We start from the raw sequence: 23862 nt of genomic DNA on the forward strand, positions 1-23862 counted from the left end.
CTATCATAAGTAAATAAAAAATTAAAAAAAAATAAAGCAATCAAATAAATGAAAATCTCTGGGCTATCCCAGAATGCATGTCACCCAACCCACTCCCCACAAAGAAATGACCTCTCTCTATTCTCTGGGCCGTTACCATGTGCTGATTGTAGGGAGAACTGAGGTCAACTGTTTCAACTCTTGAAAGTTCTCACCATTCACTTACTATTTCCAGGTCCACCTGGTGGCAAAGAGCTGCTCCAGAGTAATACTGGTGTCTTAAAAGTGTGTCCTCTATTGCCGAAATCATTACAGCACTGCATGGGTGAATGTTTTCAAATTAAAGTGGTTAAACATCACCCCCACTCCATGCTCTTAGATGGGGCAGAGGAGAGGGTGGGAGTAGAGATCGATTTTATTTATTCATGAGAGACACAAAGAGAGAGAGAGAGAGCGCGCGTGTGCGAGAGAGAAGCAAAGACACAGGCAGAGGGAGAAGCAGGCTCCACGCAGGGAGTCCAACGTGGGATTTGATCCCAGGTCTCCAGGATCAGCAGGCCCTGGGCCGAAGGCGGTGCTAAACCGCTGAGACACCCGGGCTGCCCCTGATCTGGAATTTCTTTTTTTATTTATTTTTATTTTTTTTTTGATCTGGAATTTCTAAAGATGTTTTATTCCTGGTTTTGGTGAAAGAAACATATCACTTTTTTGTTTTGTCTCCTTCTTATATAACTATCTACCTAACCTCTAACTCATTTGTATTATGCAGATAAAAATGAGTCACAACAAAGAAAAGGGATCCACTTGAACTGAGGCTGTCTGTCATGAGATAAGGGGATGGTGTCACTCTGGATTTGACCACTAAGAGGGGTAATATCACCAGCAGTTCTTGATAGGATGAGCCAAGGCAGGACAGAAGCGATGTTCAACTGTTTCTGAGCAACACCAAGCAGGACATTAAACTTAAAATTTCCTGGATTTTAGTTACCCAAATGGTAACTAAATGTGACAGTAGAAAATGTGTCTTATTCACCTTCCTATCACCCAGGGAGACGAAGACTTTGGAGGGAATGTAGGACTCGAGAGCATAGGAGATCTGAGAACATTCAGTCTAACCCGTGTTACAACCTGAGAAACCAAGGGCCAGAGAAGAGAAACCCGGCCTTTAAGCTGTATTCTGGCAATATACAGGCTCTGAGCTTGGTTTCCTGACTTCCAAATCCCATCCTTTAAAAGATTTTTATCTAAGCTGACCATGCGTGCCAGGTTGTCTGGGGTGGTCCTGGTTTGTGCCTGTTGCCCGGCAGGCCTGCTGGTGGAGTCCTGTCTCCCTGTCACAGTGGCTTAGTATGAGCGAGAGATTATAAGGCTGTCTTCGTTGTAGGAAACTGTGTTCTCTTCTCATAAGTAACTAAGGGAAGAGGGTGGTAATGCTGCTTCTCCTGGACCTGGACAGTCATTGGAGGGCTGCTTTGCCCAAGGCATGACAATGGTCAGAACAGCATACAATATGGAGATTAACGAGTGTTTACAAAATAAAGGGTAACTGGAATTAGTCTTAAAGGGTAACTGGAATTAGTCTGACCGCCCACCTCTCCCCTCAGAGCCCGGAGGCGAGCCTCTGAGCTGTAGCACCAGCTTCCAGTTCTGGCACTGCCACGCAGCTGCCAGGGAGGAAGGCGAGATTTCAATGTCAGGCACTCACATGGGATATCTGCGGGGATCTGTTGCTAGATTAAACAAGATATGTTTGTGTTGTGACCTCAATTCCCGTTGTGAAATGATGAATATCGGAATTGGTTCAATCAGTGGCAGTGATGAGATGAAATCACGGGGAGAGGGTAAATGAAGCTTTGTCTTTGCGCTTCACTCTGCACACCTCACGGTGCCAGGCTGTTCACGGGCCGCCTCCGTTCTACTCTGGAATGTTCCTGTTCTCTTTCCATTCTGCCATAGTATCCCTGCATCATCAGGTCAACAGCAACATACTTTTACAAAGGACTGAGCCCCCAATTATGTGAAATAGATCATTGGGGATATTTATTATTCGATATGTAGAATTTCACTTCACAGATTTGTCTTTTTTCAGGACCAGATCTTTCTGTACATAAACAGATGTCCATTTTAGTGTTTTACCATTCACAAGGAAGTGTAGCGGCATTAATTCTAGAGACCAATCATGTTGAGCTGATAGTTTTTCTTTTAGTTTGGAGAAAAGGGAAAGAGGTAGGAGGTATCTGGAGGTAGGGAACTTGTAATGACCCATTCCCCTCTATAGAAGGTCCCCTTGTCACCAGTGGCAGACTGGGGGCAGGCAGCCTGTTTAGTCATCTCCGTGCCTTGTACAGCTCTTCTCATTTGATACCATCGACAAAGTCCTAAACTTCCCTTCTCATGTGTCCACCTGTCCATCTGAGAGAATCGGCTGACCGGGCATGGACACTCAGGTCTTGATTCCTGGCTGACAGCTTTAAGTAATGGTCTCTGAGGACACACTACTTCTAAGAGCTGGGTCTGAAGTGGAGCTCACTGGTCCACAGGGTGATGAAGCCCTTGACCTTGGTCTCATTAGCTCCATTCTTTTACCTCCTGAGCCACCACCAGCACCACCATCATAACATTCAAGAGCACAGCTCATTATGGTGTATGTAGCAGCACATCCGTATTTACTTGGTCTGAGAGTAGCTCTGAGAGTTAGCTGGGCTTTCTCTATTGATTAGCTGCTGCAAATGAGAACAACAAACACCTACTTCTGGGTCAAATCAGACCAAGGGATAAGAAAGGATTTGTGGTGGAAGACCAAAAGCTTCCAATCACATCTGGGAATAAAAAGAAGAATAGGAATTCCAAATGGGATTTCTTTTCTTTTCTTTTCTTTTCTTTTCTTTTCTTTTCTTTTCTTTTCTTTTCTTTCTTTTCTTTCTTTTCTTTTCTTTTCTTTCTTTTCCTTTTTTTTTTTTTTTAAATAAGGAGTACAGAAGGGGGAGGGGGGCGGGCATCACACACCTTTTGTATCTGAGGAGGCAAACTAGGTAATATGATTCTTGCCTTAATGTCAAGCTTCAGTAAATCCACCTCCTCTTCTCTGGAATAGCTGTTGGCTATTATGCAACCCGGAAACGTACGTGGCAGGAAGAGCAAAAGAACAGAGAAGCTGAATTATGTGTGTGTGTGTGTGTGTGTGTGTGCTGTGTGCCTGTGTGTGTGTGTGTGTGTGTGTGTGTGTGTGGCGGGGGTGGGGCAGCTGCTAAATTAAAAAAGGGCAGAGCTGGAGGCAGAAAAGATGAGAGAAACAGGCAGGGAGCGTGCAAGAGCCGCTCCTTTATCCTCCATCACGAAAGCAAGGGGGCCCTGCTGTGAGCCACTTGGCACGTGGAAGGGATGGCAGGTCGCCTGTAGTCAGGCTCTCTTTTGTGAAGTGTTAATTAAGAAAACAAATACCTTCTCATTTTTTAATTTGCCAACAACAAAACCAAAATATTAGCCCTGCTCTCAAGGAGGCTCAGTCAATTTAAGGAAATACCCTCAAGGAACTGGGGTGTAGGCCTCAAGTAATCTGGTCCTGAGGCTAAGTACAGGTTGAAAAGCATTACTTTGCATCCCTGTGTCTGTAGTCTAACTGACCTGCGACCTGCGTGCACTGGGACAGAGACACGCTGCATCTCCGTTTAACGGGGTGATGCACCAAGTCAGATTTTAATAACTGATTTCTGCACCCAAACACCTGCTTTGGAACAATGTCCAGGGCCACAGTTCAATTCTGGTTCTTTTTTCTGTTAGTTTACTACTAATTTTTTTTTATGACTTTTTGACTTTATGACTACATGGGCTTACCAGAGAGGAATAGCACCGGGTGCATCAGAAGTAGGCACGCATTTTACCGATGAGCACACCGCAAGCATCCGCCTTTGGTGCACGAAAGAGGAACCCCTGGCCCACCAGAGTTCATGGCGTTTGAGTCTGTCTTGTTCCCCCAGCTTTTATTACCCTCTACTCACAAATTTTCAAAGATCCCCTACCCCCTCTTCCCGCCCCCCATGATTCTCCTTCATCAAAGTCCTCTACATTCTGGCTCCAGCATAACCTCCTCGGACTAGCTTGGCCAAAGCAAAATCTCAATCACTGTTGAAATAGGGTGATGGCTCACAGGGGTTTATTTACTTCATTCTATTTGGGAGAAATCTCTCCGGTTTGACATTTTCTAGAACAAAAGGTTGGTTGGGGGTGGCTAAAAGATAAACCTTTTAACCCAAGTCATCTGATGGCTCTCTTGTTCCAAGGACTCACTCCATCCTATCTATTTTCTCTGCCCGGAGCGTTCCCCACTTCACCCTGGCTTATCGGAATTCTGCTGGATCAAGGAAGCCCCCAGAACCACCTGCTTCATGAGGCTGACCCTGAGGCCTCTGCCTGGATGTCATTTTCCTTCCTACTGTCTCTTTAGGATGTCTACTCTTACAGCTACACTTTGCTACTTCTCTATGAACCTCATTTCTTTATGAGATTGCAGAGAATTAAGAGTACACCTCATTCATCCTGCCATTTCTCTCAGCGTCTTCTATATAGCGAGCACTCAATACGTGTTTGCTAAACAACAAACTAATCGCACAAGTAAGAACAACTTATCAAATAAATGATGAAACCTTTTGGATTGTCTAAACCTCATACAAGGAAAGAAAAGCCTCCTCTGGTACCTTCTTCATGGTTCTGATGCAGTAGGACTTCTGGCTGCGTGTGTATAGAGTTTCCAGGATGGAAGAACGGTGAAAAAAGAATCCGAGGTTTTCTCTGCTTCAGAATATGCTGAAGGAGTTCATAGAGCACATCACCTGGGGAAAAAAAAATAAAGAGAACTAGAGCAATGGGAGTATTTTAGTTAACAGACTGAGCTTTGACTCTGTGGGTGGCACTGGACTAAAGAGAGAACGGTGAGCCAGAGACGCATGCCACCTACCCTCAGGTAGCACACAGGGGAAACTCATGGGCCGCAGCCATGTGATTGTTTAATTGGATTTTTTTAAATTGTTAAAGTAATATATGAGAAAAGTTTTTTAAAAAAGTCGAAAACCAGAAAGAAAACAAAAATCACCTAAAATCCCACTGCTAAGAGAGAGAAGTCTTATTCCTATGGTTTTATCTAAGGCTTGTACTAGTTTCAGCTCTTTTTCCTTCCACATTATTGAACCCCTCCACTAGCTGCAAAATGATAACTCATCACAAGGATGCACCTGACTTTATGGGACATTTCAACGATTCCAACTTATTGCTATTATTCTTGGGAAAAATATTCTTTTCACATCAATCTTTGGTTGGATTTCAGATGAACCAAAGAAGGATTATGAAGTCATTAAGTCTGAAAATGTTTAATGTTCCACTGGTAATTCATACATTCTTCATAGAGATCTTCCAAAAGAAAAAAAATGCCTTTCGAACCCACTCCAATCCCAGGCAGGAAGAGAATGAGGATGAAGAAAATGCCTAAGTCTGGTCAGAGGTGCTAACTATTAAAGATAGTCTATAAAGAACTGGCACATTCTGGGATGCTTACCTCCTTTAAAAATACACACGGGCATCGCTCCAAGGTTCTATAGTCTCCTGAGAATCATCTCTAGATGGGCAGAGGGCTGGTCTGAGCTAGGGCCCTCTGTTCTATTTGGTATTTAAAGTGTCCAGTGAGTAGTTAATTACAAAACAAAACAAAACAAAACCCCAAATCCCAAAACCTCAAACCCAAAACCTGTCATGTTCTTGTCCCACCCCTTCGGCTTAGATCCAAGTTCAAAAATGCAGGTGGGTGCTCAAAACCCCTTAGGGGTGGGTGATTAATCTTTAAAATACCACAGGCTTCTGACTGTCCCCCTACGCCCTTCCACATACAGATATGCAGTCAACAATTGTACGGAACAATGGGCTTTTGTCTCTAATTTTAGCCATTTTTAACAGATACTTTAATTAACAACTTAATTTAACTGCATATTTTGGGCTATTGCTAAATTATTTTTTTCTTTTAAACTCTGCTTGAACCTGAGAAATGCTCCATATTAATTTCTTTCTTTCTGCAAACCATTTGTACCAAATAAAGTTCGAGGATATTCTGTCCTAAGTGATTCCTGAGGTGCCCTTGTGTCTCTGCTTTGACTTTGTTCTTTCCTCTACCTTTGAGCTTGGGTGGTTATTAATATTACTTAGTGACACTACTTACTATGATGCTTAAATAAAGCAAAAGACTTTAAAGAGCTGAAGGCAAGCATATCATTTGGATATTTCCTTATAATGACATGGGTGAGAGGATGCAGAGGTGTTCTGAACCAGACTTTGAAGAATGTTCTGTGTAAGGTGGAACCATGGCACACACGAGTGGGCTTTTTGAGCTGAGAAGGCTTGGAACACATTTAATCTGAACCTAGTAGTCATGGTAATGTCATCTCTGATGAGAGGAGGATACGGAGCCTGAAATACAGTCCTATTTTAATGATTCATATTTTAATCGCTTACAAAAATAAGCCCCTAATCAACACTTTGTTTCTTTTGGTTTAGTGTAATGTCTTCCTGAACTTGTCTTAATTTACATGGCCTCACACCCGCTGGGTTTTATCCTGTGGGTTTGAGCAATGCTTTATTTCGGTAGTACGCAGAAAGAGAAAACGAAACACTGAAAAATGTGTTCCTGATGATTAGTATTACTAAAAAAAATGGCCAGTAATTAGTGTATCCATTTTGGAAGAGGAGGCCAGGAAATATAAATTTAGTGTCTGTGAGGGTGTTCGACTTTGTTCACTCAGGGAGGCAGGCTGATGTGGCGGGGAAGGCACAGACTTGCAGACGCAGGCCGCCTGGGCTGGTGTGCCAGCTCCTCTGCACCCAGTGACCTTGAGCCAGTCCCTGAACTTCCCTGTGAACTGCAAACGACATCTACCTTCAAAGTGGGCTAGGCTGTCGCTGCTCTGTGAGAGTTCAAGGAGGGGAGGAGTGTGGCTGCGCACCTAGAGAGATGCCACCTCTCACCTGTCCTCAGAGGCTGCTCCTGGGGCTCTGCTGCGTGCTGATTAAAGACCTGGTAGGTCACTTATTTTTTGTTGCCATTTTTCTATGTACATACAGAAAGCGAGGCAGCAAAGCAGAATGGGGAAGTGTCTATGCTCTGGAGTCAGACTTAGGGGTCTTAGGTACATCCTTTACCCTCTCGAGGCCTCAGTTCTCTAATCTACAAAATGCTATCTACCTCATAGAATCCCTGTAATGAGCTCATCACGGTGTTCAGCAAACACCAAGAGCTCAGCAAACACTAGCTATCTTTGTGACCACCACTATCCCCACCACCATTATTGTTCTTCCTTTTTTTTTTTTTTTTAGATTTTATTTATTTATTTGAGAGAGAGAGAGAGAGATAGCAACAGAGAGCATGAGTAGGGAGGAGAGGGAGAAGCAAGCTCCCTACTGAGCAGGGAGCCAGCCCAACGCAGGGCTTGAACCCAGGACCCTAGGATCATGACTTGGGCCAAAGGCAGATGCTTAACTGACTGAGCCACCCAGGCGCCCTGCCACCACCACTATTCTTACTGGTATTATTACAGTGGTGTAGGACAGACCTGTAGACCTAAGGCAGTCTCTTAGGGAGAATAAAGGAGTGTCTGGGTCATGGTCATTGCTATGCTTCCCCTGTAGAAAGCCCAAAGGTTAACTGAAGCCATTCACTCATCCTGGCTTCCCTGGACCCCATCCCCCTGGCCGGGTGGCCAGGCCCACAGAGGGGCTGCTACACACTCTCCCCCGCAGACTCTTCCAGCTTTCTGTGCTGGCTCTCTTCTGCCTCTCATCCCAAAGCTGGCAAAGGGAACCAGGCAGAGGAGGTTCCTGTTTGAGTGTGCAAAAGAAAAAAAGCAGGGGAGGGGTGAATCAAGTGGAACCTTGCCAATTCCTTACCTAAACCATAAGCCTCTTACGAGAACTCGTGAGATAACATTCATAAGTGCCACTTGGAATGGCTGGCTGATGGGTGGGAGCGTGGGCCAAAGGTCCCAAGTTCAATGCCAGGAAAAAATTTCATTCTAGAGGATGGCCATAGATAGATCAGTCCATTCACAGACATGTTTCCTCAGCAACCAGGGGCTCAGTCAAGGAATGTGGCTGGCTTAGCACAAACGCATCACTACTATGGGAGAAAAATCAACTTACTGTGCATGCCCTGTGTATGTGTGGTTGGCAGTAACGGTGTGTGCTTGATAATAGCTTGGAATCTTAGAAAGGATTCTAGAGGTTACTTAGATTGAGTCGAACTTGTGTTCAGTAGAAGTCCCCTGCCTCCCCTTCCCCTGCCAAGAAGTAGCTTTGGCTGCGTACTTCCAGTGATGGGCGGCCAGCCACAAACATAAGCAGATCATTTTTGGACAGCTCTAGTTGATAGAAAGTTCTTCTGTTGAGTTGGAACTTGGCCTCCCCTACAATCTCATGTACCTCAGCTCCTAGTTTTGGCTCTGGAACAACACAGAACGTGTGTCTCATCTACAACAGTTTTCTAAATAAATAAAGATGTGCACCCCCCTCTCCAATCCTCTCCCATCTCTACTGCCTCCCATTCCCTCCAACACCCAGCCTCTTCTGCTACACTTTTAAAATGTTCATATACACAGAAGATCACATCTAAAAAGTAGTATTAACAAAAAGATCTCTGGAATAAAAAAAGATTTTGAAAAATAAGTTATATTTATTTGCCTCCTGAAAATAAAGAGCACGAGCCATAGCACTATCTATCTAACTTACCTAATGACCACTGGTTTGAATTCGAAAGGTACTTGTCAAAAAATTCTTGGCTCATTTGATTCATGATAAATCTTCTCCATCTTCCCAGAAAAGAAATACCTAGTGCTAACCGTAAAAGGCGCTTCTATGGTGCTAAGCAATGGAGCCAAGGCTCCTGCTTAAGGTATGATAGCAATTGCTGGTTTCTCTATATATCGTCATGGATACATACATAGTTACATACACATGTATGTACAGAGATGCGGCTGCCATGAAGCCACCGAGCTTTAGGGTTTTACCTGCATGGGCTCCTGGGAGGAGCCCTAGAACTATTTGTGTCTCCCAAATGATAAGCTTCAGGCCCCATAAAACCTAGATGTACCCCTGGGTACGTGCACACATGTGACACATGCTGCACTGCTTGTAGGCACAAGTGGCGCAAGGTAGATGCATATACATGTGTATGACACAGAAACCCCAGAGACTAAGCACACACAGAATTCTGTATTGGTGACCTTGATGTGAAAAGGCAGGCATCCACTTTCAGAATACTATATTCTATTATTGTATTTGTAATTTGCTTTAAACAGATACTAGAGAGAGTGAACAATGTTTCTAGCATCTGAAGACTGAAAATATACAGATGCTGTTTGTGGGGGTTAAAGTTTCTTTCCTTTAGAGGGAAGAGCCTGGGCTCTCGGGCAAGAAGTCCCAGGTCCTCCTGGTTCCTCTATTTGTCAGCTGCATGCCCTCAGGCAAATATTCTTTCTCTGTGAAGCTTAACGCCAGACTTAGTAAAATATTCTTTTGTCTCAAACAAGAATAATGCCACAGACTTGGCAGGGCTGATATGAAGATCAAGTGAGATGAGATGAACAAGCACCAGCCCCGTGTCTGCTATAATGTGGGCTCAATAGATGGCACCCCTTGTGATTCGATAATTATTCACAGACGTGTCTCAAAAAATCTGGAAACTATTTGCTTCGCTTCAACACGTTTGTATTTAAAGCGCATATACAAATTTCATGAAGTCACATTCATATGTATCAAATATGTGTTTTCCCAGTTGACATCATTTGACATAGATCTTTCTACTTCAGTCTCTCTCTCTCTCTCTCTCTCTCTCTCTTTCTCCTAGTTCATAGTTGTATCTTCAACTTCTTTCTATGGGGTTCTTCCCTTTAGCATTTAAGAAGTGTCCAGTTTTTCCCGTTTTCTGCATATACACACCCCCTCCACTCCGCCTTGTCTTCATCTTCCCTTCAGGTACTGCTCCTGTTTCTCTGGAAACAGCACAGCCAAGCCTGGCTGAGGAGCTGTCCAACTCTGCTACTCCCTCCCCTTCTACCACTGACCTTGTAGTTCAGCCCAGAGGGTGATGGTCAGGACTTGGGGACTCTGCCTTTCAGCAACATTCATCAGCAACACTCACTCTCTACCTCCTTCTAAGAACATTCCATGGCTTTGGACATTTCCAACCCTTCTGGTTTTCCTTCCACCTTTTCCAACCCTGCAACAGTAAGGCTCCCCAGGCTCCCACTAGTCTTAGTCCCCAGTAATTGTACCTATTCCCATGGCCTCAGTCAGCCCATCTATGCTAAATCTACTCCAGTCAGGCATTTCATCTAAACTCCAGAACCTTCAATTATCTCCTAGATACTTCTTTTTTTTTTCTTCTCCTAGATACTTCTTGTATGCCACACAGACACCATACATTTAGTGTGTCGAACGTAAACGTCTTTACCCCACGTGGCGCTTCCTAATACACGGAATGCCCAGTTGTTCAGGCCAGAGTTATGCTTGAATTAACTACTCTCTTTCTCTTACTCGACATCCAATCAGTCCCTAAGACTTTCAGACTCTGCCTTCTAAATACTCCCAGTGTCATCTCCTTCTCCCTGCTGATTCCATCTTACTTTACGTCAATATGGCTGTTTCTGAATGCCAACCAGGCCAACTGCCCACATCCACTCTTCACCTTTGCATTTTGTCATGCTAATCTCTGCTTAAAATGCTGAATGGCTTCTGCCTGTCTTTAAAATAACCTTTAGAATCCCGAACATGATCTGCAAGGCCCTGTATCATCTACTGAAGAAATAATAAGCAGCTTGATGAATAGTTGTAATGCCACTGTAAATTGCTTTATATTTACATTCTCCAAGTCTATTCAGCAAGTCCCATAGCAAGTGGGTGGCCTGGGCATTTCCAGTTTTTAGAATTATAAATAGGATTGCTAAGGGCATCTTCCCACAAACCTCCCACCCCCTGCCATTGGACTGTGTCCTTTGGACATTTTCTTAAAATGGTATTATCAGTGAGAGAGTTTGATCACTTTTAAAGTTTTTATGCATTCCCTGTTCTGCAGAAGGCTGGGGCCCACACATAGTGTCATCTACATGGCTACCCAGAGCCCCTCCTCTGGGCTTCCTCAATGTTTAACTTCTCAAATTCAGTAGGGTGAAAGCAGAATTTTTACATTCTTAAAATCTGCATTTTTCAGGTGATGATTTACTATGTACATAATCCTCATGTGAAGATCATCTGAAGTAACACATTCTTAAATTTGCAAACTGTTCTCTTTTCTCTCTCTCTCTTGTTTTTATTCAGAGATTTTAGTTTCCTTTTGACCAATTCTTAAAAAAAAATAGTGCAAGGGTGGGAGGGATATGTTTCAGATTTGTCATCAGATTCTCTCTGCTGGGTCCTTTCTGTCTGTGGTAGATATTCAAGATAAAGTTCAAGGCTTTAGGTCATTCAGTTCCAGTGTAAATTCAGCAGTGGGAATGCCAAGGCAGGCACTGGTCTAAGGAGGTCCCGCTGGTGGCCATGACAGGCCCCTCCGATCAGAGGACTGCTTGGCTTTCCAATTTCTGTTCGGCCTTATTTTCTAAAAATTCCATTCAAACCATTTTTGTAGGCTGAGTAGATGACAGTCCTTTTTATAAATACAGAGTGCCTCTATAACCATAAGCTAGTCTTTTACTTAGGAACAACTATTTGGGATTTAGCTTGATATCAATGTCTTAGACACAGATTCTAAGAAAAAGGGAGTAGGTTGTGGGAAAATCTGAGTATCGTATGCAAGATAAGAAAAAATTAGAAAAGAGATACAGTAAGACAACTGTCTGTATAGCTGGATGCAGAACATAAAGAGATATTACAGATAAAAAATAAGCTTGTGAGAAAATATGAATATTGTAAAATAAGTATGTGCTTTATTAAAAGAAGTATTTTACATTTTACGTGTTATCACGCTGTGTGGCAGGGAGATCGGTTAACCCTATCATTTCATAAATGGGGAAAGCAAAGTGCTAAGAAATTAAATGACTTTTCTGTAATTGACCTATCTAAGCATTTCTCTGATGTGTGTACATTTGTTTTTTCTCTGTTCACAGATACAAGGAGAAGAGTCAACTCTGAGTGTCTCAATCAAGGATCATGCCTGCTGCAACTCCCATACTTCACGAGTAAAATTCCCCTCTGTAACTCATACCCTCAGATTCTGCAACTTGATTCTAAAATAGTGAGTTGACCCAGCCATTCAACCCAGCAAATGCACCTACCATTGCTTCATAAAGATGAATAAGCAAGTTGGTCCAAGGAGGAACTTTATGAAGATACAGATCAGTATTTTTTGTTTAACCTTGAAAGGGAATTTTACTATATTTGAAGGCCACAAGCAAAGCATATTTCCAAAAACCAAGGTTCTGGTATATTAGAAAGGGAAGGAATAATTTGCAACATCACATTCTGGTATGCTGAATGACTGACTGACTTAGTAAACTCCCCATACATTATTTGCTGAACTGAAGGGATTTGAAAATACGTATATTTTCCTTTTTTTTTTTTTTTTTAGCTTCAAAGAGGGTCATGAATTAAATTGAAGATAACCTGTGGTTGCTGTTGTTCTTATATATATATTCATTCCACCCTAATGTCTTACAATGGATAACTAAATTAGAGTAAATATCAATGCTAACTTGTCCATTCCTTCTTATTTATGTGTTTTCTCAGGTGTCAAAGTGATCAAATCATAAATACCCCTTTGAATTTAAATCATCCCAGACCATTTAAGATAGTAATTGTCTAATAGCTCTAAGAGTAGATAAAATGACCTATACACGTAAAGTTCCATAAAGTTACAGTTCCTTCACATTTGTTCTTTAGCTTTGCAAATATTATAAATTCGCCATCTTATATCCTTTAACTTGGAGGATATTTCAAAGAAAATATCCCATTTATCTTCAGCCTTAAAATCTTCTATTTGGGGATAATGTAATTACTTAAAGCATATTCTGCATGTTCCCTGCTTTATTCTAGAGGTTAAAAATGGACAGGTCTTGTCCTGGAAATGGATGAGATAGGTGCAGTTTGTCAAGCTGGCCAAAGAATGTGGAGTTCAGAGAGGCTACCAGATTTGGACCTGTGACATATGAATATTTCAGGTAATTATAATTTACTGGGTCCTGTTCCCTCCTCTCTATATTTGAAATGAGTTGTATAGAGGAGAATGTTATTTCCATACATAGCATAATTCTGGGTGAGGCCATGAAGGAAACAAGGCTGGGAGGAAGCTATACACATCCATTCATGGTGATGGGGCAACCAGATACTTTTTATTTCAGCAGCGCCATGACTGATGCAAAGCTGCTGCTGATTCATCTTAGGCAGCAAAAAAAATGCAAAGAAGGACAGAAAAAACATTGGGTTAAGTGTAAGTTTTCGAGGCATAGAGGTTGAAGGGGATCGAAGTATTTATCCCTTGCCTGTGGGGTAGGAGGTTTAATAGAAGGTGGGCAGTGTTTCATGATTGAGAGTGGGCTGAACTGTTAAGAGTTGAAGGGTGCTCAGGAGCCTATGGCAAAAATGTCATATTACAGAGAAGGAAAACAGAGGCCAATGAAGTATAGTGGTCTATAGAGGAGCCATGTGTAGAACCTGGGCCTTGGGACATCTACTACATCAAATGCTAAACCAGAAAGTCCAAGTGAGGAGAAACAATGAGAAATGTGATATCTTCGAACTAAAAAATATTTTCTATCTATACCTTGTCTCTACCTAAGGAGAATGCCAGCAGGTCGATCATGCCCTCATTACCCTGCCACTTGGCCACATCATGAGAATGTCTTCTTAGTTCTTGTTTCCAGACCCTCTGACAACACCCCTCTGTTTTATGATAAATTTTCTTGCAGCCCCTACTGGCAGGTATCACCTTGAAATTCTACCCATGGCTTTCTGGTTGATGCCTTAATTAAATTGCCTACAGCATACATTTCTCCTTATTCTCAGCTCAACGTAATGGGGATACTGCTCTCAGCTACTGTTGCTAGCTCTGGCCTGGCTCTGGTCTCGGAATTCCAACTGCAGAACGGGATATGCCTTTTTGGATGCTGTGGCATCACTTGGCCAAAATAAGTCTTACCCACTTCCTACAAATGAGCTCCTCATCTTAGCTAACTGTTCTATGCCTGAAGTACTATTATTTTACTCTCACTTGATCTCATTCTGGACTTCAATGTCTCCAATTTAGACATTCTAAGTAGTTCTAGCAACAACATTCTAACTAGTTCTCCTGTTTTTTGTGATCATATTAGTCTGCCCTATGCACTGATGGCCAACGTCTGCTCCAAAGGAAGAGCTCCAATTCTATTATTCTCCTCATCCAAACCTTTCAGTGGTTTCCCATTACCTGCAAAACAGAATCCAAACTTCTTAACATGTGAGCTTTAAAGGTGGTCATGTGTTGGGTCATAATTTAATCAATATTTGTTGAGTGCCAATTGGGTGCCATGCACTGTGCTAAATGCTGGAGACAAGTCAGCTTAACAAGATACAACCCCCGCCTTGCCCAAGTGAACTTCCTCTTGGAGAGGGATGCAGAACAGAAAGCAAGCACATAAAACATGGGTGTGTGTGTGTGTGAGGCCATGCCAGAATTAGGGTATGCTCTGGACATACCCTAAGACAGCACCTAGTGTGGACTGAGGCGGGAACAGGTGGAGGAAAGAAGAGCAGGGCCTAATTAGGGAAGCAGGGATGGGAATCAGGTGAAGCTCTCCTGAAGAAGGTCAGCAGACAAGTCAGGCAGGAGTGATGAGTGACGATGGACAGTGTTTTCAAGAGAGGACTGAATTTGTGTGGTCTTATCTCTGAACTCCATCTCTACACCAACTGACCTACAGTTCCTCCTTAACACCTTTCCTTACCTCCATCTTGGCTGTCTTTCCAAGTTTTCAAAGGCTGCCTCTGTGACCATACTTTGAGCTTTTGCTTGACAGTCCAGGTTGAAATCCCTCTGCTATCCGTAAATCTCCTGAGCCCATACTTTTGCACATCTAGTGTGGAGTTGCTCAGAGAATACTCACTGAATGAATTTCTTTTGCCACCTAACTGGGAACTAGACACATCAGGACTAGACTAGTATACTGGCTACATCTGGCCTCCCACCTCCTGCCTCTTCCATTCATCAGATGGGCTATTTCACCATTATCTAAGTACACTAAGCTAATGCTGTTCCAGTGACCTGCAATGTTCTTATCTCCCTACCTCATTTTCATCTATCCTTCATGCTCCAAATCAACTCTATTCTGTTTTTCATAAGCTCCATCCTACCCTGCCCTGCCTGCCCTCTCTCCTCTCCAGCTTCCTTTTGTCTTTAGGTTCAATGCAATCCTAACTGGACAGCAGGATCCTGTCCATCTTCCATATTGTCTGCTCTGGCAGAGACCTGACAATATGGCTGGGAGGCTTTTGTCTATCTTTGCTTCCAGCTTTGAGCAGAGAGAATCTAGTTTCTAAGTAAAGTGGACAGAGATCACTAGGGAGAAAAATAAATCAGCAACAAAAAGGAGTATCTAAGATAGGATGGGGTGGGGATGGGTGGGACTTACAGACTCACAGAGGAAAGCCAGGGTAAGGGCTAAGTCAAATCCCCTCAATATGCATCACTGTGTTTCCCCTTGTTTGCCTTACATGAATGGTTTTTCTAGAACATGCTGAAGAGTGAAGAGTTCTTTTCCTCCAGAGAGGTGACTTTGCCCCTTTGAGTATACCTTTGAATTTTCCTGAGAACAGACAAGGTAAGTGTTTTTTGCATTAAATTAAAAGAACTATTTAGTTTCCTTTTAGGTTAGTTTTATTTATGGGTATGATTGTTCTAGTTTTCTTATCCTGAGACTACAGAAAGAAGCAATGATTTGAGACAAAATGTTTCAGGCATGTCTGGCTCCATTACTCCGCAAAACCTGAAAAAGATCTGTTTTTCAGAGATAATAAACTTTCAAGTTTCAATAACATCTCTACTTCTGGAGGAAACTTCCCTTTATCATTTCCTCATATAAACGGTCTGCTGCAATTGGGAAAAGCAGGGGAGATACTGTTCTGTATCCTTATCTCACCCCCTGTGATGGCGATGGTTCCTCATGACAGTTGGTTTATTAACTTTTGGCAGGCCTCCAGGAGTAAGGAAGGGTTGAACGTCGTTGGAGCTATGCCAAGACCTGATGCAGGACCTTTGCCCTTGGTCAAGACGAAGAGAGTCTCTGCCGGACAAGTTACATCAAAGTCGGCCCCAATGAGACTTGAGAGGAGGGAGGCCTGCTAATATTTGAATAACTAGCCCCTCAAGAGGCATAAACCCGAAGCCAAAGTTCCCCCTTCCCCTATAGAGTTCCCAAATAACTATCTTCTAAATCTCCACAATGTTTAAGAAATGAAATGGGAAAGTCTATTTGAAGTCTTACCTGTGTCAGCAATACACTGCGCAGGTACAAAAGCTCTTTACTGAATCGAATCTTCCCATGCAGTCCTAGGAGCCCTTATTCTGACAAAACCGTCTAGTTAGATGAGCCTGAGAAGTCTTCCACTTGCATTTTTCAGGATTTCCATAAGCTACAAGATGCGATACTTCACAAAATTTGGTACTTCAAAGGGGGTCGTCGGAAGCCCTTTAAGTTTATTTCTAAGCTTGCCTTAGCTACTAGGGTCTCCACCTCTTCCCATTCTTATCTCCCATTTCCTCACACCTCTTCTTTTCACTCCATCTACCCTAGCAGGGCTCACACACCCTTCCTCTTCCGTCTTTGGTTTTCCCTGGGCAGTCCCCTACCTATACTCACTCCTAAGCATCTCCAAAAGTTTCCAGAATGAGAAGCAAGGCAGAGTGGAAGGGCTAGAATGCATTTTCTTCTTGATTTAGTGGCACAACTTAGATCCCTCAAGCTCCGGTGTCTGTAGGTCCTAACCAGTTTCCTTTTCTCAACCTTCAAAGGTTCCCCTTGATCTGAAAATTCTTCCTCTTTTCCCCTCAAACTGATTTATGTCATTAGGATCTTTCAACTCTATTAAGCTCAAGTCATTGTCTTTGTGTTCATGGTAGCCAACTGTGGGGGATTTCTTGGGCATGATGAGTGGTGGCAAAGAGCAACCAATGGCTAACAGATTTTTTCCAAGCTGAGCGCATGTCAGGGATCCAGACTCTCACCTGAATGAGGAGATCGGTAGCGAAAGTCCTCTTTGGTCAGCAGCAGGAGAGCTTTGCCATTCATTTCAAATGTGTTGCTGTCAATTGGCCTTAAAGAAAACTCATTTTCAGCCCACTTGAGCCACTGGGCTACGTCATCCCTGCTCCAGTAAACTGGCTGCAAGCCTGTTGGTGAGAGAGCAAGGCAGAAGGGGAGGGAGAAAGAGAGAAAGAGAGAGAGAAAGGTCTTGTCAGTTAGACATCTGGAATAAAAGGAAAAGCTTTCTGAATGGTTAATAAAATTGAGTCTCCACATCTGAAGAGCCCTTATGTTCAACTCTGAAGCCCAAGTTAAAGCTCAAGATTCGTCAGTGCCAAAGGGCGGTACCAAATGAAGTATGTATTTAGAGGCAAAATGAGAAGACAAATCCCTTTTTATGTCTTTAATGGTCCCGAGGTGTTACTGCCTGGTCCCTTCTTGCCCAGCTCCTGAGGCTCTCTCGATCCCAGGTATGCCCTAAAGCTGGCTGTACGGTGGCCTGAAACACCCAAGGAACTCAGAGTCATGACAATTGTTGATGTGCTTCAGAGGGGACCTTAGAGTCATGGCTGATCTTATTGTCACCCACTATCTTTTTGAAGTGGGAATGTTCCAGAGCTGGGCTTGACCTTCGAGAGCTGCCAAATCATGAAGTGTTCCCTGAAACTTCTTCCAGGAAGAGCAATTCATTCAGCCTCTGGGAAACTATCAAACTAGCCTCTGGGAATAAGAGGGCAAAGTAAGGATAAAAGGTCTTTTGCCTTTTTATTCTAGTTTTTGATGTCTGAACTTGCTGGTGTGGGTGGTACTTGGACTCTGAGTAGGACCAGAAGTGGGCCAGAGGGAGGGCTGCAGCTTAGGTTATGAGGGTAGCTCAGGCTGGATCTTTCTGGAAGCCTGACTGAGTCTATATTTTTATTTCATTTTGCTGTTACTGGAAACCTTTGATATATCCTTCAAGTGGTTTAGAACAGTGGTTCTCAAAGTGTGATCTGGAGACCACTCAGGGTTCCCAAGACCTTTTCAGGGTGTCTATGAAGTCAAAACTCTTTTCATAGCAATATTAAGAGTTTACCATTTTTCACTCTCATTTATTCAGGAGTATATAGTGGAGTTTACCATTTTTCACTCTCATTTATTCGGGAATATATAGTGGAGTTTCCTAGAAGGTACATAATGTGATAGTGCAGCAGATAGGAGAATCCAGACATCTTCTATGAAGCCAGACATAAAAGAGACTTGCAAACTTTTAAAGCAATGCCACTTTTCTCACTAATTGTTTTGGAAGTCATATTCATAAATATATTCTTAATGCTAATATAAGCTCAGCTTATTATTTTTCAGCAAGTTAGGTATTTTTTAAATTCTGTTTTAATTTCAGATATGGTAAATATAGATAGATATAATCCATGAGTGAAGCTCTCTGGGGTCTTCGATAATTCTTAAGAATTGAAAGCAGTCCTGAGACCAGAATGAGAACTGCTGGGTTGGAAGAAGCTAGATGCTTAATAGAGCTTTTTTTCTCTAAAATTGTATTGCATGAACTAATAGTTTAAATACCATGGGATCAGGATTTGCTAAGAAGGAGCTTCAGTCTCTACAGCAAGTTACTTAAACTTGCTAAGGAGACTCCATGAGCATGCTATAAAAGTGCCCTTCAGCTGGATCCTGGAAACAGTCACCTTTTCATCATTAGGCATAATAAAGAACGGACTGGTCTACTTGGATGGGCTGCTTTTCTTCCCTAGTGGACCAGGAATGAACAGCTCAGATCCCTTGGAGAAAGTCCAGGGCCTCTGGGCATGACTATTGGCTCTGCCTTCCAGGTGGCTCCTTTGCAAAGTCTAGTTTTGAAGAATAGTAGCTGGCTTCCTTGAGTTGTGGGGAAGTCTTCTCTAAAGCAGTCTATCGTGCAGGTCACCAAGAAAGAACTACGGGCCCTGACATAATCAGAGATGGACATTTAAGAGTTCTTTCTCTTGATTTTTATGTTTAATAATTTTACATGGAAAAACAGTGGCATCTAAAATAAGAATGTGTAGTATGCTACTGCTCTGTGATTGAGAATAACACACAGCCACTAAGGAACTCAAGGTTTTGTTTTTGACTCTTAACTGTGCCAAGAAGTAATGCCTATTAAAAATGGTCCTCGGATACAGAAGATGCTCCCACTCTTTCCAATGACCTTGAAAACACATATCTGGAATCACAATGAAACAGGAGTGGGCCTAAGGATGGCTCTGGAAAATCTCAACTTTGAACTGGCAAAAAACCTTCACATTTACTTCCTCGTGTCAGTGGTGTCCCCTTTGAACAGGAACAGCAGAATGATTAGTGATTTGTCATTAGGAGCTTTTTCCTTCCTCTCCTCCACACAGACAGCATGGGGACAGCCCAGATATTGGGGGCCAAGTGTAAGGGGCCAGTCAACCTTGGCCTAGAAAAGATCCTGGTGGTAGGTGGGCCACAGGGCAGATGATGCTCAGTCAGAAACAGGAAAAACGATGGGGTAGCTGATTGGAAGTGTGAGTGCTGGAGCAAATACAGAACCGAATCCCACTTGGGAGGGGAAATGAGAGTAAAATGCTGAAGTGTCTGCAGAGGATTCACTGAACCAGAGGGAGGCGGGTGACAAGGGGGTGGGGGCCACAAGTAGTAATTTGAGGTTCTTTATATTCTATGGAAGAAAATACTCATGAGTAATCTTTTCCCTAAATACAAGAAGAGTCACACACTCCCAACAGCCCTGCTGGTGAAGAGCGACAGTTTCTCTTTTCACTTCCCATTAATTTCTCCCACAGCCCTGTCCCTGAAGCGAGCAGAACCACTGCAGAAAGCCCCTCCTGGGAAACCAACATGAGTGCTCTGGGCTGTGTGCAAAAGGGAGCCATCAAGTCACTGTCAGGCCAGGGAAATACCATGGTAATCCTAGCAGTTTCACAAAAGTGACCTTGCCGGACCAAGCTACCTGCTCGAGTCCACTCAATAAATACACTGATCGGAGTCACTACTCTTCCCTTGGCATAAAGAGAAGGTAGATACATTTACTGAGCTTCTGGAAAGAGGCTTGATAAGTTCTGGTGTTCAAAGTCAAGTCCTACTACTGCTTCCTCTTTAATTCACTAGAATGACTGAGGAAAAAGAAGCCCCTGTTCCTCAAACCTAACAGCCTAAGGCCTGGGAGTTACAGTATCTAAGTGGAATAGTCTTGGACCCAGAGACAATTCTAATTAGGACCACTTAATTTACTTAATAGTCATTTATTAAGCACATCTATCATCTAGCACTCTTGTAAGCACTTTATATATATAAGTTCATTTAACTGTATGCTCACAGCAGCCACACGAGATAGCGGTTCGGGTCAGAGAACTCGGGCTCAGTGCATGGAAGGGATTTGCCCAAGGTCACATGGCCACAGTAACAAGGAGGACTGAGATTCAAACCCAGGCAGTCTGGTTGCAGAGTCTGTGCTTTTACCCATCACACATGGCTTACACATGCATTCCCCCCCTAGAGTCAGAATTCCAATTGATTTTCAGCCATCTATTAGGGATTCAGAAAAGACTGCATGAATTGAATCCTCCCCCTCCTAGACTTTGATTCTTGGAGGCTTTCTCAAGTTATCAACAGACTAAAAATAGAGCAAAAAATCTGTATATCCCTGGAGAAGTAGATTTATAAATGGGAAGAGGAAGGAGGTGTAGGTGGCACTCTGCTTTGAACACATCTAGGAATAAAGTGTCACTCTCACTGGCTATTCACTGCTCCTAGGTACCAGTCTTGAGACTTGGCCTGGCTCATGGCTGCTAATGTCACAGAAGCTGCAACCAGGCAAAATGAGGGAGAACATATAATACAGAACTGGTTTTATAGTTACCTCTTGAGACTTTAACTCTACAAAGTTGAATAATACAGAGGTTCCTAATCATTAGTAAAAAGAAGAGAGACCATTCTTTTGTACCTCTATTACACTACTCCCTCTGCACATAATAAGCCCATGAAAGTCATACTAAGACCTGCATTTTTAATGTGAATTCATTTCAGAGCATATTTGAGAATTTCGTTCAGAAAAACTGAACTGCTATGATTAAGAAAATTCCTAAGAACTCCACTGTGGTTTTTTTTTTTTTTTTAACAAGTAGGTCAAGTGAAGTTCATGGTGCCATACCCTTCACTGACACACTGAGACCCTTAAATTTGCTTCTAATATTTTTTCAATTCCATGTTCAAAGGAGCAGCCACTTTCATCAGCACATTCTTAGGCTCATTTCAAACCTTCTGGGTTATGTTTAGACAACAATGAAAAATGTGCTCGGAGTCAGTCAGGAACCTGGATTTTACTCCCAGAGCTCCCATTAGTTAACAGTTGATTTTGGCTCAGTGGTTTTATCTGTTAAACGAGGGGCTTAGGCTGTGTGATCTCTATTCCTTTCTGGGTTTAACATAGTCAACACACTCCCACTTCATCTGAATCCTAAAGACCAAAACCTACAAATAGCCAGGACCTTTTTTCTATCAAACTACTCCCTGCTCACAAAGATGACTCTGAGATTTTGTAACTTCCTGAATGATCTTCTGAGTCTCGGAAAATAGATTAAGTTATTTTAAGTCGAGTATGGTGCTCAAGAGTGTTTTATTAGAATCCGATTCTTGGAAAAGTTCTAAACTGGCTAAGGCAATAATAAACATAACATTTTGACAAGGTGCTTTCACATGTATGATCTCATGTAATTCTCACAAAATCTCTGTGAAATCCATCATGTTTTCATTTCAGTTTAATAGAGGAGGAAACAGGGCTCAGAGTCATGAGGTGATGGCACTGGTATGAACAATACTCAGTTCAAGCTCTTTTACTATAGTATACATTCATCAAACACATCCTTTAAAAAAAAAGATTTTATTTATTTATTCATGAGAGACACACACAGAGAGAGGCAGAGACACAAACAGAGGGAGAAGCCTGATGTGGGACTTGATCCCAGGACCCCGGGATCATGCCAGGAGCTGAAAGCAGACATTCAACCACTGAGCCACCCAGGCATCCCCAAACACATCCTTTGTCCCAAACTTTCTGTGTAAGTGGGATTTTGATGCAGATTCTGTGGCTTACTGAATAGAACTATAAAAGAGAAGAAGATACCCCAGAGATGATCTGGCCCAACTCCCACCCATCTTACTCATTAGGAAATGAAAGCCAGGAAAAGTTAAGAGGCTGAAGATGAAGCTGGCCCAGGTTCTCTGTTTCCAGCATCTCATGCTGTGTCATAACTTGATTAAATGATACAGAACGATTCTGTAACCCTTGACACAAATGAGGAAAGTTATCACTTCCTTGCTTAGTCATCTTGCCTTCAGATTAAGCATCCTTAATTGGTACAAACATAATTTCTCTACTGCAGTATTTAGACCCTCACCAACCCGCCCCCACTTCCAGGGAGCCTCCTTAGCTCCCACCCCTAAATACAGTACCAGGAGCAGGATTGGAACCTTTCTTTCTTTGGACAATATACTTCTATGGACAGTAGTAGCTAATAATTCTTGGGCATGTAGACTGAGTATTTTCTACGAAGATTCTTATTCTCATTTTATAGATGAGCAAAAAAATGTGGCACACATAACTGGGCACGGTGGTGCTAGGATCCAAACCCAGGTGGTCTGGCTCCACAGTCCCAACTCTTAGAACTCTGCCACCATGCTGCTTGCCAAGTCCCTCAGGATAACCGCGAATCCTTATGAGAGCTCACTGTGTGCCAGGCACTGTTCCCAGTGCTCTCTGTACAGAACTCCTGTAATCCCCAGAGCAATACTATATGATAGAAACAATCACTATCCCTACTTACAGAGGAGAAAACTGGAGTACAGGGAAGTTACCTTGACTCAGCCAAAGTCACGCAGCCAGGAAATGGCCAAGCCAGCTGGCTTGGGCAAAAGTCCATATTATTAACCACCTATCTCTCTGTCTAAGCTTATCTGGTGTTTTGGCAGGACATCAAACTAAACTCCTGATTTAAAAAAGAGCGAGAGAACAGTTTCAATGGTTGTGTGAATTTCCACAGTGGATACCCTTGCAGGCACTGAGTGCCAGCACTGAAATGATTTCCCAGCTGTATGATCTTAGACAAGTTACTGAACCTCTCTGTATCTCACTTACCTCCACTGAAAAATGGGGACAATTTTCAACCCATGCGTAAGGACCACTGAATCATAGACAATGTACTTATCAGATGTGAAGATGCCATAAAGCTAATATAGAGTAAGATTATACAAATGATAATAATATAAAATACATAGGATGGCAGTATGTGGAGTACAACAAACATCTGATAAAAAATAGCTCCGCTCAGGAGTGTTATCATTTTTACCCTGCACATACATAGCTGGTGTTTGGAACCCAACTGTATGAATATATGTCAATCAGTATTAGATTTCATCTTGTTCTTTTTTGCCATCATTCCAGCATGCTACAGTCTCTCTAGACTTTGCTCTTTCTCTAGTAACAACTATACTTCACTGCTTCATGTCATCTACAGCTTTGATAAGCATCCTCCACCTTAAGAGGTTCCTGACAAAATGATGATTAGGTGAGGGCTGAGATGGGAGCACTCTGGTGACACACCAGCCACCTCCTTGCAGATGTATCCTG

The 23862-nt window shown here is 42.7% G+C and overlaps 1 protein-coding gene across 2 annotated transcripts in view; it reads right to left on the minus strand.

The window, feature by feature from the left end:
• Positions 1 to 23862, minus strand: part of ETV6 (ETS variant transcription factor 6) — a 238766-nt gene that overhangs the window by 34003 nt on the left and 180901 nt on the right. For both annotated transcript variants that reach the window (XM_025995214.2, XM_025995215.2), the window contains exons 3-4: positions 17201 to 17365; positions 4674 to 4808 (exon numbers count right to left, since the gene is read on the minus strand). In XM_025995214.2, coding sequence (XP_025850999.1) covers positions 4674 to 4808; positions 17201 to 17365 — 300 coding nt within the window. The remainder of the gene's footprint in view (positions 1 to 4673; positions 4809 to 17200; positions 17366 to 23862) is intronic.

This window comes from Vulpes vulpes, chromosome 8, assembly GCF_048418805.1.
Source record: "Vulpes vulpes isolate BD-2025 chromosome 8, VulVul3, whole genome shotgun sequence".
Lineage (NCBI taxonomy): Eukaryota > Metazoa > Chordata > Mammalia > Carnivora > Canidae > Vulpes > Vulpes vulpes.